At 31.3% G+C, this 17294-nt stretch overlaps 2 protein-coding genes across 3 annotated transcripts; one reads left to right on the top strand and one right to left on the bottom strand.

Moving 5' to 3' along the window:
• Window positions 1–3343: 3343 nt before the first annotated feature.
• On the bottom strand, window positions 3344–4480 carry LOC102670159 (disease resistance protein RPM1). Its single transcript, XM_014773331.1, has one exon. It carries the CDS (start codon window positions 4478–4480, stop codon window positions 3344–3346), a length of 1137 nt encoding a protein of 378 aa, XP_014628817.1.
• Window positions 4481–9016: 4536 nt separating this feature from the next.
• On the top strand, window positions 9017–16815 carry LOC102663563 (raucaffricine-O-beta-D-glucosidase). Of its 2 annotated transcripts, none has more exons than XR_005889795.1 (8): window positions 9017–11245; window positions 11366–11471; window positions 12061–12148; window positions 12248–12397; window positions 12622–12734; window positions 13188–14512; window positions 15105–15340; window positions 16598–16815. XR_005889795.1 is itself a non-coding variant. In XM_041012302.1 (8 exons), exons 1-6 carry the CDS (start codon window positions 9809–9811, stop codon window positions 12647–12649), a joined length of 558 nt encoding a protein of 185 aa, XP_040868236.1. In that variant the 5' UTR covers window positions 9017–9808; the 3' UTR covers window positions 12650–12734; window positions 13188–14512; window positions 15105–15712. The 2 variants fall into 2 exon arrangements, 1 of the variants encoding a protein (XP_040868236.1); XM_041012302.1 differs by lacking the exon at window positions 16598–16815 and having other exon boundaries at window positions 9017–9928; window positions 11180–11245; window positions 15105–15712.
• The last annotated feature ends 479 nt before the right edge of the window (window positions 16816–17294 follow it).

The raw sequence follows: 17294 nt of genomic DNA, 5'->3' as shown, positions 1-17294 counted from the left end.
CTTCAAACTATCATACTAGCAGTAACCTATCTTGCTAGGGAATTGGAAACTTAAGTTACAACAAACAAAATTTGGTTCTTCCCCTAAAAAACAGGGTCCTTAAATGAGTCCAGATGTTAATTCATGCATCTATGACAGCAATTTAAAAAAAGTAAGCAAATTGAGGGGTTGGAGGAATACACAATCAGATTGTCTGCTAAACAGCTCTGTATGAGGTCCCCCTCCAATCCCTTTTCCACTATAGGCATCAACCAAAATAAAAACACAATCCTTGTCTCTCCTCTGTCTCTCTCTATATACCCTCATATTCATATTAATTTTAAGCAAACCCCACAAACCATCATCATCATTATTTACCATTCCCGCCCCATGAAGTGTTCTCTTTGTCCCTCAAAACCATGACTCACCTATATAGCTGTATCATACATATGGTGTTACCTCAAAGTGTACATGCAACTCCAATTAAAAAAACTATTTTCACTTTCAAACACAGTCCTTACCATAGCACCCAATAAATTAAGGACAAGCTGGGTTAATTGTAATGTTGTTATATTTTCATGTTGCTTATGCAGAACTCAGTCCAACAGACCCTAGAGTTCGACCTCAACTGTAAATACCAAGCCCGGACAGACCCTAGTACTGGTAAATGACGAAAACTAACAAGTAATTAACAAAGTTTACTTACCTCACAAAAGTTGGACAAAACCTAGCCCGGACAAGTTACCGGCACCGACGAAACGCAGAAGCACACGAGGGAGGGCACCACAGAGGTTTTCTATGAAGGAGGTTGCTAGCTAGGGCGTGCTCATGACAGATAGGAAGGGCAAAGAGTTAAAAGGTAATGGCGCGGTTTCTAAAATTTTATTTTAATTTGCAAAACTGCAACAAGGACAGTGATTTCTTAAAAAATGTCGTTGTATTCATTGGCATGCTGTGAAATACGAAGACGTTTTTCACTACTGAAACGTAGTCATTTGAACCGCTCAAATACGACATCGGGCAGCACCAAAAACGTTGTCGTTAATGTCCGGGTGTTTACAAAAATGTCACCGCTACAGATTCAACAACGATAGCATAGCACCAATGTTATATTGATGTCGTGGAAATGCTTTTTTATAGTAGTGGAAGAGGGAAGCTTAAAAAATCAATTTGATGAATCTTGCCCTTTGATGCCTCAAATCCACTCATCCACCATTTCACGGGCCGCAAAAGAAAGAACTTGAGGGAATCTTGAGTTTTCCAGTTGTCAAAAATTATCTGCCTTTGTAGGAACACTATTTTTAGCTTCATCGTATTGTGTTGGTGTTAATAATGCTAAATTGGACGTAATAATTAACACTCAAAAAACCACAAGATTGGAACGTCAGAAACATTGGAATTGGAACACCTCTTACAATCTTCCCTCAGTGCTCTATGGTTGTACAAAGTGAGTCAAACTTCAAAGCATAAAAATTAGAAACATTTAACACAATCTAATTTATGAAAAAAATCCACATTATTGGGCTTCAATCGTAATGGAACTTTAAAAATCCACAACATTTACACGAATTATATGCTTACGACCCTATAAAAACACCAAGTTAATTTCTTCTTAAAATGATACAATGAAAATTTTCAAGTATTTATCAACATGGAAATAAAAAAAACTCAACCCAGTTGAGGTCAACATCTACCAATTTGAGCACAATAATAGAAAGGATTAGAATGGTGAGAATCTTATAATGAAGAAATGTTAACTTTGGTTGGTGTAGGCATATACTTGTTAGACAATTCTGTCCCTAACTTGTACGTGAGATGTTGTAGAGAAAGAAAAATGAAGCAAATACTAGAAGAGAAAATGAGGCAAAAGTAATTATTTTAGGAATTAGATAATGGTTGCATTTTTTATTGAAGAAAACAGAAAGGCCACGAATGTCATTCTACAAAGTTATAGATGTGAAAAAGACGCACCTTCTATTTTCAAATTTGGACGCATCTTAGTGATGACTTCTGCCGAATATATGCAAAGGTTCTTCAGCATACCTGCTCCAAATATGTACATGGGGCACATCTTGGATGATCCAGTGGTCTTCTCCTCCATCAGGAGCAATTCGGTGCACCAATTCAGTTGGCATGTGCACGATATCGAGATCTTTAAGCTTCTCCAAGTGTTGAATTCCAGAGGGAACTGTTTTGAGTTGGGGGAGGTCTTGTAAAACAATTTCTTCCACAGAACACAGTGCTCCTTCGATAAGGATGCACTTCAATTGATACAAATATCTGAGTTGCAGTTGCTTTAGTTTCTGAAACCCTCCACTTTGAAAATTCAAAGTTTCACCTTCATAAGCATTGTCACTTAAAACGAGGAACAACAACCTTGGCATATTTTTTAGTGATTTCAATGCATCATTAGTCAACCTGGAGTAGTACAAATACAGTTGCACAAGATTTGGGAACTGTGAAATCCAATTTGGCAACCTTGTTAACGTCCCACTTAGGACAAGCTTCTAAGTGTAGACATAGGTGACGTAATGTACAAGTCAATTACTTCACTCACATCAGCTCTTTCAATAAGTAGTTTCTCCAAGAGTGGCTTCTCATTTATTAAGGAACACAAATTAAGTCTTTTCGTGTTTTCCCCTAAAATCTAGCACCAACAGTTCCCTTAACTGCTTTAGCTTTCCTACCTCTTTAATGACCACTCCATCATCATCTATAATCACTGGTGGTATCTCTTGTAGGGATGTCATGCCTCCAATATCCTTCCATTGAATTGAAGATATATAGCCACTCAGAAGATGACGTAGCTTTTTAAGCTTATTAATCTAATAAAAATTGACCGAATGGGTGAGCTTCCTATACTTCCACTAAAATCATCGGTTGCAATTTTCAGGCATCGAACAGATTGATCACGCCCGTCAATATACTGACAAAACCCTGTATCCTTGACTTTTCTAAGGATCATGTCGTGTATTAAGTCATGAACACGACACCTTTTAACTTTGCCATCAATTCTAAATGAGGATACTTGCACCAAACTTCTACGGACCAACCCTGATAAATATTGTTGCCCAACTTCTTCCAATGTTTTTCCGGTTTCATGTTTGACAAACCCTTCAGCTATCCACTGTCTAATCAATCTATCAGATTTAATTTCATAGTCCTCCGGATACATTCCGAAATACAATAAACATGATCTGAGATTGATCGGCAAATCATCATAACTTAAACCTAAAATTTTTGTTATACTATTTAACTCAGAATTCCTCTCCATGTATGTCTAAACTTAGATCTCGACTAAACTGTCCCCATTCAGGTGCACTTTCATCTTTTTGAGACAAAAGACCACCAATGGCCACTATTGCTAGAGGTAAACCTTTACACTTTCTAACAATTTCAAGAGATATATCTTTAAGTTCTTCTGGACAATCTCCATCGGAACTATACTGAAATGCCTTCTTAGAAACAATTTCAATGATTCTTCTTCAGTTAATGGTTTTTCTAGCTTATGCACCTCAACAAATGATGATTTCTTACAATATCCCGCAACCTTCTCATCCCTGGTTGTGATTAAAATCCTACTTCCATTTTTATTATCCATCACAGCAGATTCAATGTGATCCCAAAATGTTTCACTCCATATGTCATCAAACAAGACAACATACCTCTTGTTGCGCAAGCGGTTTCTGACTTCTTCGGTCAACGACTCCATGTTAGAAACATCCTTGGGAGGGTCCTCCTTTTTCACTTTGCAAAGCTCATCCAACAAACGCCTCAGCAGTCCTTCTGCAGAGTAGGATTGAGACACTGTGATCAATGTATGGCACTCGAAATTGTTACGCACCTGGTCATAAACTTGCTTGGCAAGAGTGGTTTTTCCCACCCCAGGAATTCCCACCACAGAGATGACAGTGCGTTTTTCTCTTCCCTTTGTCAACCAATTTTTCAATGTATCTCTAGGGCCATCAAGACCCACAACATCGTCTTCCTCGATAAAGAGGGGATCCATTCGAAGTTTCTGCCAGGTGACATCTTGATTTCCTCTAGAACTTGTTAGTCTTGGTTCTAAAGGAAAATGGGTTTGGAAACCATCTCTTTCAGCACGAACAAGCGATTTAACATCCTGAATCTTGTACGCACTTTGAAGGCGAAGGATTTGAGTTTTGATGAAGTCAACAGCCTCACATAGTAAAGCTGCACATCGAGGATCACCAGGTTGCTTATCCTCACCGGAGATGTTATATTCATCTTCATCGATGACATCTTCCATGCGAAAAGCTGCTTCTCTCAGCCGCATCACCCTTTCTTTTATTCTATGACACCTTCCATCATCTTGTTCAGCTTCAGCCACTTTATCAGCATCATTAATGAAATCTTGAAAGCTTTCAAGTTCATCTGTAATGTCTCTAACTTCTTTTGGGAGATCTCTCACCATTTTGACAGCTTCCAATATTTTTGGAAGGGCATGCTTACCAGCCAAGGACACTGCAGTTTCTGCCATTTTAGTCTAGCTAGTTAGCTCTGCTTTTTGGTTTGTTGTGAGTGCCAAACTTGATGTTCTTGAACATATATAGCCATGTCCGTAGTAAGAGGGGGACAATTGATTAATATTTAATATTCTTTTATTCAGCAAGTTGGATGTAATGCTAATTTATAAAGTAGTTATTTATTCCAATTAATACGAAGTCATAATAGTTGGCATGTGGAAGTTAAAGTATCATCCACTTGTCCTATAATGTTAATTGTTTGAGACGCAGCTGAACGTGCATGTCAGCACTGAATTTGCCATTGTTAATGTTAATTGTTTGTCACTGTATCCATACCTTATCACGCTACCACATAATTGGAGATTTACACGAATGAATTATAAAAAAACTTGATAACACACTTTAATTTAAAATTTTAAAACTTGGATTTATAAATTTTCTTTTCAGTTGTATGATGCAACTTTCCACTTCTACTCTTATTTTACGTCACACTTATACTCTCCAACATTATGAAAACTAATATCTTAGAGAAAACTAATTATTTGTTTCAATGATGTTAGTCGGTATTAGCTAGTTTTACCAACAAAATTAAACGGCCATGCTTGTCAACTTAATAGCCTGTTAGGAATAAACTAATATTTGCTTTAGAATGTTCTATTGGCTCTGAAGCTGTAGGCTCATACTTCCGTCAACAACTTATTTGCTTAACAATAACATCTGAACTCAGCAACTACAAAGTTTAAACGAATAGAAAAGACAATCTCTGTGAATATACTTCTTATTTTAATGTTTAAAGTACAACTTGTTAACCAGCTACAGTGCAATATCAATTCAAGCGGGCTAACTTTCAAGCATTGTTTATTTTCCTAGAAAACGGAGGGAACATGCAAGACGGACGATATAAAACTATACTTTTTAGTATATATACTTCTTATTTTGAGTATATATAACTTTTTTTAAAATTTTCTACATAATTAAATATAAAATAAAGATTTTTTTTTAATTTTTTGTCTCATAAAAAAATCACTAAAGATGAACAAATCAGATTCTCTAACAGAAATTATTTGTTGGTAAAATTAATAGATTACTTTGCATCTATAATATAATAACAAAAAAAAAACCTAAGAAATTAGGTTATTTTATACTTCTTTTTTTACTCTTATTTTTCATTTATTTTCTTCATTTTAGGAGCATTGATCAAATTGACTTGATCATAAACTCGACATTCTAAATAAAACCAATTATTTTGATTCAAATTGGTTCGATTAATTAGTTTTTTTTTTTTTACTTCAAATTTGAATATCCGATTACAGTTTGTTTGATTCTCTACTATATTTTTTTGCTTTAAAAAATTACAATTTGTTTGATTCTCCAATTTATCTTTTTTGCCTTGCATTAACATAAAGTTTAAAATCATAAAAATCAACACTTAGTGGAGATAAAAACTTAAAAGAAAATAGATTGATTTATTTTTTTTAAATTTCAAATATAACCAATATATAATTGGATATCACTGGTTAAGATTTAATTTTAATTTACTCTAAATTTTGACCAATTGCACAAAAACTTGTAAAATTCATACTCCCTCCCTCCGGTCTCAAAATATTTATTTGTACTAACCAAGAAAGTTAATTAATCACATTTAATTCACCAATCTCAATTAAAAATTATTTTTTTCTCAGCATATCCTTCATTGGAACTTGATATTAAACATAAAAAATTATTGAAAAAACCTCAATTAAATGAAGGATATTTTAGAGATAATAACATAAATAAAATAAATTTACTTTAAATTTTCTTATATTTAAAACTAAAAAAATAAATTTTATCTTATAAAGGAAGTATTACTTTTCTTTCATAAAGAAAACCTAATTATGGTTAGCCCTTAAAATTAGTATTACCACACAAAGTTTTGACTGGTGGCCGTTTCTAGCATACTTTCTTATTGGTTGAAATTTGTTAAAACTAAAAAACAAAAATCATGAATAAGCCCCATTAAATAAGAAGTGATGAAATATATACAGTTTTGTGATTTGTACTCTCTCTCTCTCTGTTCTTGTATACATGATCACATTACCTAATTAACTAAAATTAAAAAAAAAGTGACTAATTTAATCAATAATAATAAGTTTGTTTTACATTTATAATCTTTTTCAAAAAAAATCTGTCATTAATATTTCTTTCTCGTCTAATGATTTGTAAATACATTCTTTTTCTTCTTTTAATGATGAATATTTTTAGTTTAAAAATAATTAATCTAAGAAACATTGTAAATTGAGCTTTATAAAAAAAATATCATTTTAAAAGTCTTATAATTAGAAACAAGGAGAGAATAATTAATTTTAACTAATAAAAAACAATATGTAAAAAAGAGTATGTTAAAGTCTTAAAAGAGCACGCTGTCAATATTTCTCTTATTATGATTATGATTTTTTTTCTTCATTCGATCAATGGATGGATTGTATGTTAGTCACACACGATGACACACATAGTCACAAACTTTATTATAATATCTTGTATATTTTCATACTGTCATTTTTTATATCCAGTAAGTATATAAAATGATGTTCTCACATACTATTAAACGGCCCTGCTTGTCAACTTAATTGCTTGTTAGGAATAAATTAATATTTGCTTGTTCTATTGGCTCTAGCTTTAGGCTCATAATTCCGTTACCAGCTTATTTGCTTAACAATATACATCTGAACTCAGCAACTACAAAGTTTAAACGAATAAAAAAGACAAATATGTTTGTGAATATATCATAAAAAAACAGTTTAATGTTTAAAGTACAACTTGTTAAACAGATACAGTGCAATATCAATTCAAGCGGCCAATCTTTCAAGCTTTGTTTATTTTCCGAGAAAACGGAGGAACATCAAGACGGACTATATAAGACTATCATTTTTAGTATATATATACGTCTTATTTTGAGTATATATAACTTTTTTTTTAATTTACTACACAATTAAATATAAGATGAACAAACAATCACTAATGGTGTACGAGTCACATTCTCTAACGGAAATATTGATTGACAAAGTTGATAGATTACTTTTACACCTATAATATAGTAACAAACGAAAAAGGAAATCTAACAAATTGGGTCATTTTAAACTTCTTTTCCCTCTTTTTTTCACTTGTTTTCTTCATTTTAGGAGCATTGATCAAATTGACTTGATAAACTCACTATCTAAATCAAATCAATTATTTTGATTCAAATTGGTTTGATTAATTAGTTCTCTTTTTTTTTTTACTTCAAATATGAATATCCAATTACAGTTTGTTTGATTCTCTAATATATTAATTTTCTTAAAAAATATACAATTTGTTTGATTCTCTAATATATTCATTTGCTTACAGTTTTAGATGCTAAAAAATCAACACTTAGTGGAGATAAAAATTTTAAATGACAATGGAATGATTTATTTTTTTAAAATTCAAATATAACCAATATATAATATATTCAACATGACTCATTAGGATTTAATTTTAATTTAATCTAAATTCGGACCAATTGCACAAAAACCTGTAAAGTTCATACTCTATTGGATCTCAAATATAAGAAAAATGGTCTTGTTAAACGTGTGCCCTGAGAGCACTAGTTAAGAAATTAAAAGAAGAAAAGAATACTAGTTAAGAAACTAAAAGAAGAAAATATTCACTGTAAAAATTATAAGAGAATGCAAAAAAATCATGAGCAGCGTAATTTTCTATCTTCCATTAAAATATTTCTACTTTAAGTTCTTTACCTAATGTGTTAAGGATACTAGTTGGCATTTACCAAAGAAAATACTCATTTGTTCTAATTAAGAAAATTAGTTAACCACGTTTGATTAAAACTAACTTTATCTCAACTTATCATTCATTGAAACTTTGTATTAAAAAAATAAAAAATGAAAAAGATATCAATTAAATGAAAGATATTTTAGAGATAATAACATTAAATAAAATAAATTTAATTAATACTAATTTTCTTATATTTGAGACAAAAGAATTTTTTTTCTTATATTTGAAATGAAAGGAAGTATTACTTTTCTTTCATAAAGCAAACCTACTCATGATTAGCACTTAAAATTAGTATTACAACACAAAGTTTTGAGTGTTGGCATTACACTTTCTAGCACATTTTCTTATTGGTTGAAATTTGTTAAAAATGAAAAATCATGAGTAAGGTCCTTTAAATAAGAACTGATGAAATCCATTCAATTTTATGATTTTTAGTCCCTCCATGCAATTACCTAATTCATCAATATCTATATACTAAAACTGAAGTATGACAAATATACTAAAATGCCCATGACTGAGGTGTTGACATCTGTCCATTTTCTTGGTTTTATGGTCATTTTATGCCCCTTCAGCTTTGCTTGATTTTGTGCCACCTCGCTGCCATGTGTCTTCCTTTGAACTTTTTTTTCTGCTGCCAACTCCACGTATCATTCTGAAACTGGTGGATTTCAACTTCCGTTTAATTTTGCTTGATAATTTGTTTCAAATCCTAAATCTTTCTCTTTCCTCCGTTTATCTCTTTTTCTTTTTTTTTCGGAAACTGAAATTTCCCCAGAATGCTGAAGCCACCCGCTTTTCGCAATGCATTCTTTGTTCTTCTTCTTCTTCATTTGCTGCTCACTTTGGTCTCTGCATGAGGATCTCACAGAACCACTTGGAACACTCTCACTAGTTTGTGTTGTTTCCTTTCACTCTTCTTTCTATTCCTTTTGTGTTTTTTTTCGCTTCTTCACGTTTTGCTTAGAAAATGCACCCCAGAAAAAGAAAAAGCAAAAAATTAACAGGTCTTATTTTTGGAACAAGCTACAATAATAACAGCGGCTTTGGCAAAGAAGTGGTCAGAGAAATTAAGAGGAAGATAGAGGTTATTTTATTTTGATTTTATTAAAACGGTGTTTATGTTTTTTTGTCTGATTTTTTTGGATGCTTCGTTGCTATTTTTTCCTTAAACTCATATTTATGATATTGTTCAGAGTTTTACGGGATAATCTACGAGGTAAGCTATAATTTTTATGTATTTTCCTCAGTGCTTAATTATCTGGATTTGCATGCAAGCTCTACACCTCACAATATCTTTTTGCGGTTTTTATTTTTGCGATTTTTATTTGGATCAGGGTGTCTGTGGCTCAGTGGTATTTTTAGTGCTCACAGTTATGGATTTTCTGATCATGTTCATTAGGACATTTATTGGTTACAGGTTATGTGTTTGATCAAATGTAAATATAATATTTTTAGGTATGTTTTCTTATTTCTTATTTTAATTTTAAATTTGTGGCACTTTTAAAATTATTTATTTGTGATGCATTAGTACAATTTAGAACTTTTAATTTTTCATGTTTAAAAATTTATCTTTTGGTCTCGGTGTGTTTTGGAAGGGGATTGACGCATTGATTTGGTTTCATATCCTAGGTGAAATATGCATGTCGCCTACGCTTCATAAGATGATAAAAAGAGTAATGTCTGCATACTTCCACACTGGATCAAACTGTAACTGCATCATCTTTGTCATCATTGTAAATTTGTTTCACTTGAAACTGTATTTAAGTTAAGTGGTTTAAATTATTCTCACTCACATATGAATAAGGTGTACATATTACTTTTCCTAATAAAAATTGAAAGGACGGTGGTTTGCATCTTGATTTAGGTTTTAATTTCATGTCGTATTTGATTTGTAAATGGGATGAAAGATAAAACTACAACAATAATGTAGTGTATAATACTCTCATGAGAAGGAATTATATGTATTCAAAGAGGAGAGACATAAATGATTTCCACTGAGTGTTACTTTTAACTGAGTCTGCAGTTTGCACCATACCTTTCACAAATCTTTAAAGAGTTAACAATTTATTTATTGATGGTGTAAAGGATTTTTATAATGGCATCTATTCATAAATTCCTATATTTGATAAGTTTATTGACTTTTTTATAATAAAAAAATCACACCTATCAGGATTTCTGATTAATTAATTATATAAACAATTTTACATGTGCCTATAATTTAAACTAATATTCAAATGTCTCATTTTTAATTGTTTTCCCGTCTAGCCAGTATGGATAAAAATGATCTTACGTCAATTTTGGTAGATGTGAGCAATCTCTGCTGTTTTTTTTTTTTTTAAAAAAATATTGGTGTTTCAATTATTATCTAGGATTTTCAAGGGAAAGAAAAAACCATGTGTGAAATGTTATGTTTCTGTGTCACAAGCCTCTTTCTGTAATCCATAACTTTAACCTTTCCGAAGACATCCAAGAAGCTTTCAAACAGTTGGCACCTGCATGGTGATGGTACAACAACTATTTTACTGATAATATCAGCTCAAAAAAAAATTTACTTCTCACCAGCATTTCTTTGGTTAACACCAATTATATTTTCATTCTAGCATTTTAATAGATTTGTATTTAGAATTGTGTATTTATATTGATTGGAACAGATATAGTGTTCCTTTTGTTTTTCTTCGTTGAGTTTGTGTTAATTAACTCCACGTTGTTATTAATTTTTCTTGATTGTATTCTCAAAATTTCTTAGATTTGGTTCTATCTAATTATCCTGGACCCATTGATTGTAGAAAGATATTCATAGGGGGTTTAGCGAGAGAAACGCCGATTGATGAGTGTTTTCTATTTGTATTGCATTGGTTTTTCTTTCCGGGTTTACCAATGAGATTTCGTGTAATTAACTATTTTTTTAAAATAATTTTGTGTAGCGCAATTCATCAAGCACTTTGGTAGATATAGTGATTGAGGACACTCACATTATCAATGGCAAGCAGGTGATAATTGACACGCGTTTGAATTTTGAATCTTTTTTAGTATTGATTATTAAAGACTTAAAGGAGGGAACAGAATGAAAGGGAAATGAAAGCTGATGCATTGAATGGTTTTGTTTGTAGGTGGAGATTAAGCGGACGATACTGAGGGGGGCTGCTGGCTGGAACTCAAAAAGACTTTCGAACGAAAAAGATTTTTGTGGGTGGAATTCCTTCGACGTGACTAAAGGTAGTGTTTCAATTGAGTTAATTTTTCACCTATTGACAGTGAAGTGTTGATGTTGTAGACGCCTTAGTGTTATAAAATTTAAAATTTGAGCATGAATATATATATATATATATATATATATATATATATATATATATATATATATATATAGTCTGCATATCTATAATTCAAAACAGAGTACCACAACCAGATAATTTCTTTATCATAGGGAAATCTCCGTCTCCACTACCCATATATAGGTTAGATGTTTGTCAAGCAATTTTCAGTTTTATAATATTGTATTAGAGTCTTATTTGAGGTAGTGTAGTTTGAAAAATATGTTTAAAGATGCAGCTTCTAAGGGTACTACCGAGTAAGTCAAGTTTTGTTGAAATTCCACCCAAATAAATTTTTTTCTTAGTTTGTGTTCCATAGCAACGATTATTAATTTCTTATAAATCATTTGCCGAAGTAAAGCTTAGTGCAGGTGTGAACCATGGAGTAAACTACTACAACAACCTCATCAATGAGCTCATGGCTAATGGTCATAATTCATTAATATCTTATCCATATGGTTGTTAACCATATATAATCACCATAAATCATGCAGGTCTGCAACCGTATGTGATCGTTTTCCATTGCGACGTTCCCCAAGCCTTAAAGGATGAGTATGGTGGTTTTTTAAGTCCTCACATTGTGTAAGTGAAATCAGTTTCCTTCCATTGTACGAATATTGAGAGAAATTTTTAGTAAATCTAACGATATGATAAACACATATAATTCATATGAACATGCAGAGATGATTTTAGGGACTATGCTAAACTTTGCTTCAAGGAATTTGGCAATAGGGTGAAACATTGGATTACTTTGAATGAACCGAGGAGTGTGAGCAAGAATGGCTATGCAAATGGCTGGTTTGCACCTGGTCGGTGTTCTGATTGCCTGTGGTAAATGCAATGTGATTGTCGGTTGAGAGTTTAGCATTTTGTTCTTTTTTTTGTTTTGATGTTTTTGATTTTGTTTTTGCTTATATGAATGTGATATTTAAGATGGTTTCTTATTTTCTGTAGCCAATAATAATGTCCATAGGATTATCCCTTCATGGGCTTTATGCCATCTTATTATTCTTGCTGATCCTCTTTTTCTTTTCCTCCTCACTTCGGAAGGGCAGGATGAATATGAAAATGATGGGTTTATAGCGGATGAGGACGAAGAGGAGGATGAAGAAGAAGATAGAACAGAATCTGATGATAAGCCACAGAAGAAAAAGAAGAGGAAGAAAAGGTCAGTTTTTATCACTAATGTATTTTTTACCTGTTTGTGGTTGAAGTTGATGAACTTATATGTTTAGAGAAGAAAGCACAATGATTGGTAATATATAAATATTTTTTATTAATTTAGATATATTTGTATGTGTGTATGTGTATTTATTTGATAATCACTTGCATCAAGTAGCTGATAGGTTTTTTCCTTAAAACTATTCACATGTTGTGTGAATGACATACTTACATATAAATCTGTCTTTTTTTTTTTTTTTTGAAGTTCAAAAATGTGCATGGCTAGCTTCTGCCCTTCCTTTTTTCTCTGGTACCCCTTGGTTCATTCTGTGTCCCTTTGGAGGGAGATCGACATTGGATTGAATTTTTTTTATTATTTGCTTTTGTCTATACTTGGTTGAAATTTTAAACATCAATGATGTTAACATTCATATTTGACAAATTAATCTCACTATTTTAGGGAGGAGTATGTCCTTGATGAAGATGATTATGAATTGCTGGAGGACAATAATATCAATATTCATCGATGGAAGGTTTTGAATTTTTTGTATGTGTTTCAAATTTTTCTTATTAATGTTGGCTTTCAGTGGATAAATACCATGCTACATATATACAAATTTATTGACAATAATTTTTATGATTCATAAGGAGAGCAAAAAGTTTAAGCGGCTGAAAAAAAACCGGAGGGATACCGAGGAGGAGCCCTCTGGGCTGTCTGATGAGGAGGAGTTTGTTGGGAGTGGTAAAGTTGGGCGAACTGTTGAGGAGAAGCTTAAACGCAGTTTATTTGGTGATGATGAATGTATGCTCGATGTCAGTCATTAGCATTCTAAGATCACAATTCACAAACAAGTAGAACTAATGGTGTCAGTCATTAGCATTCTAAGAAACAACAAATGAAGCCTAAATAAGAATATAGTAATATTCAAATGAAAGGTAAATATTATTATATAGCATATGTACCAAGTGTCTGATCTGTATGAGTAGCTCCAATCTCCAATTCCATGGAGCTGGAGCAGTTAGAAGACAAGTTGTTGAGGTGTGAGTGTGACATAGCGGGAAAAGCCTTCTCTTCCTGCAAGACAATTGAATTTGGTTTTAAAATTCATATATGATATATATAGTATCTCTTTTTTAAAAAATAAAAATAGGATTTAAAAGAAGATAAGATTAAAGTATGGTTGTTAAAAATTGAAAAGGATGATGTACATAATTAAATTTTAAAAATTGATTTTTTTTAATGCCAGTTTAGTGAACATGATAATCCATTATTTTAAGAATATCTTATCACTTTCTCCTATTTTCTGCTGTTAGCAATTAAATTGACAAAATATTTAAAAGTGTGTATGCTGGCATCTCAAAAGGGTTTAATAGGGATTACCTTGAATTCTGATTGGTATGTGCCGGTTTCTAAAGAGAAATCTGATCAAGATGCTGCACGTAGGGGCCTTGACTTCATGTTTGGATGGTAAGTTTATACTCAACATTCATAGCTTGAAGGGAAGGAAAATTGACAGAGGCAATATTTATTTTTGAAAATATGATCATGTATTGACTGCTGGTATACTACATTTAGTAAGAAAAATGTGTGCAGGCCGTGATTGACAGGGTTACCAACTTGAGGAAGGACATTATCGAAGGTCACACAGGCAAGAACTTCATTGAGGAGAACAGTTGGAAGTATGCATTGTTGGATGGGCGACAGCGTGAAAAAAAATTGATTTCCTTTGTTAGGGAAAAAAACTGAGTACAGGATGATCCAAGAAATTAAGCAAAGTAAATTTTGTAAGTATTGAGTACTATATATATATATATATATATATATATATATATATAAAAGATAAAATATAAATCAATATCAATAAATATACTATAAGTTTAATCTTGGAAGTTGTCATTTGTTTTATTTCTCTTTTGACATGTGACTTTTTTTTTTGCAATTTCTTCCTCTTTATTCTTCTAAAAAATAAAACAAAAAAAATGCTTTTTTTTTTGTGCAATTCCATTGTTTCATGTTTACTACTAATGTTCATGAGAGGGTCATCAAAACAAAGGAAATAGGAAGGCATGCATTTAGTGGCAATGAAGGGACCAACCTCTCTGTAGACAAATAGTGGAGAACCTTTAGATAATTAAGGGGATATCTAGAATATGTGAACAAAGAGGAAGGGGGGTCTTCGGCGTTGGACAAGGATATTAAAGCCCAAGTATATTTGTTAATAGTTAATGATGTTCTCAATTCTCAGTCTTTGTGCTTCATCCTTTCTTTTTCTTTTCTCCTTCCAATTTTGAGTGTTTTGAGGTTGTTTGTGAAATCTGGTGCAATAATTTGATAGATGTGATCCTATTTTTGTTTTATTTTACTTTTGTTTTGAAGGTACGACAATATTACTAAGACAGATAAGAGATATGACTCTTACATTTCTCGGGTTCGTGATTCTTTGTTGAAGAAAGTGTTAAATGGAGAGAAATATCTGAAGCTCTATAGCTACCATTACTTGATAAAATTCTATTCATTGCACTCTGTATTTCAGCTTCTAATCACAGTCCATTCCTGATTTTGCTAGACCAAATCATGATGGTCTGTACAGAGCTATAGACATCTACTTGAAGGTAGGATTTTGTTAATTCTTCATGGTTTTTGTGGCTATTCCTGCTTAGTTCATAACTTTTGGTTGTTATGTGTCTCAAGGAAAAAAATTAACCATAGAGTTGAGATATTAGACTTACAATTTTTTTTCTTCTCTAATCTTTTTTATTTGTTTTCTGATTAAAAAACAAACTAAGAAACTACAGCAGAACATAGCCTACATAATAATAATAATAATAATAATAATAATGAAACAAAACCAAAATAATTCTCAAGTTTTCTTCCCTAATCCTTTTTATTTTTTCCCTAATTAGAAAACAAACTAAGAAACTATAGAAGAACAAAACCTATATAATAATGATAATAATAATAATAATAATAATGAAATAAAGCCAAAAATTATTTCCTATATCTTATTATTATTATTATTATTATTATTATTTAGTCTTTATTTTTCTATAGTTTCTTAGTTTGTTTTTTAATCAGAAAATAAATTGTTACTTTCTTGAGTGAATGTGTAACGGGAGGTGCAATATCACTAAAAGATAACTATTTTTTCTTTCATTTTATGTCATTTTTATCATGTTTTTCTTTCTTTTATATGTTACAAATGACAGACATACATGCCATTATCTCTTTTGTGATCCCTTCTCTCCACCATGCATAGGTCAGGACAACTACAGGATTTTAAGACGTTAGTGTTTCTCTCATTTTTACTTGAATTTAATTTTTTTAAAATTTTTTCATGAATTATTATTATTATTATGTAGTCTTTATTCTTCTATAGTTTCTTAGTTTGAATGGCAATGAGAAAAATGTCATAGGGATGGTGGTCAGTCCTATTCTTTTGCATTCTCTTTTAAATTTAAGTTGTTTAACAGTAAATTAACAATCAACTTATTATTATGTGACCTGACAAATGTAAATATGGAGTAATTTGTATTATAATTGACATGATGTCATGTGTTTATATATAAAAAAAAAACTATTTGACTTATTTAAAATTTCAATTCTCAATTTGACTACACTTTCTTTTTTCTTTTTAACCCCTTTTAGTTTTAAACATTTATTTTCTTTATTATGTTTGAACCTCATGATTAAATCATGAAACATAGATAAGTAATGTTTCTGTTCCTAAACTTACAAGATAGATTACCGTGGATTTCTTTCTGTTGTGTCTATACCAATCCCTTATTTAGTGCTGACATACACTTCTGTTGTTTGCCTTTTAACACTTTCTGTTTCATTCATTCCATTAGTTACCCCACTGATCTTTCCAGGAGACCAAGAATTCACTCAGTGTTACATTGACATCACCAGAATTTGCGTCCTCGAGTAGCTGCATGATAGCTATAAAAGAACCCTTTTGTAATTGCATTGTTGTCTAGAAAGTGAAACTACTATGAAATTAACGTTATTTCATGAGTTCTTATCATGCTGGACAAGTTAATTAGTTGTAGATAATAGTATATAAGTAGTTAACCTTTCTTCGATGCTTCATATCAATGCCAAATTAATTTGCATTACAGTCTGGATAATTCTGATCATATTATCTCTTATGAGATGAATATCAAACTTTGGAATTTTGCCTTAATCAAGCAACCCGTGCGTATGCACGGGTTGCATACTAGTTATGATTAAAGAAAGTGACTAATTTAATTCATAATAATAATTTTTGTCTTACATTTATAATATTTTTTAAAATTATTTTTGTCATTAAAATTTTCTCTCGTCTAATGGTTTGTTAATATATATTTTTTTTAATAATGCATATTTAGTTTAAAAATAATTAATGCAAGAAATATTATAAATTAAATTTTATAAAAAAAGAATAAGCATTATTTTAAAAGTCTTATAAGTAGGAACAGGAAAAGAATAATCAATTTCAACTAATAGAAAATAGTGTGTAAAAAAGAGCATGTTAAAGTCTTAAAAGAACATGCTCTTAATATTTTTCTTATTATGATTATGATCTTT

The sequence above is a fragment of the Glycine max genome, chromosome 18, assembly GCF_000004515.6.
Source record: "Glycine max cultivar Williams 82 chromosome 18, Glycine_max_v4.0, whole genome shotgun sequence".
Lineage (NCBI taxonomy): Eukaryota > Viridiplantae > Streptophyta > Magnoliopsida > Fabales > Fabaceae > Glycine > Glycine max.
This window is presented reverse-complemented; position numbering and strand designations above follow the sequence as displayed.

Excerpts from the sequence above, each read along its gene's own strand:
- LOC102670159 (XM_014773331.1), bottom strand. The coding sequence starts at position 4,480 with ATGGCAGAAACTGCAGTGTCCTTGGCTGGTAAGCATGCCCTTCCAAAA.
- LOC102663563 (XM_041012302.1), top strand. The coding sequence starts at position 9,809 with ATGTTTAAAAATTTATCTTTTGGTCTCGGTGTGTTTTGGAAGGGGATT. Across the intron at positions 9,929-11,179 it reads TTCATAAGATGATAAAAAGA|CGCAATTCATCAAGCACTTT; the intron begins GTAATGTCTGCA and ends AATTTTGTGTAG. Across the intron at positions 11,246-11,365 it reads ACATTATCAATGGCAAGCAG|GTGGAGATTAAGCGGACGAT; the intron begins GTGATAATTGAC and ends TTTTGTTTGTAG.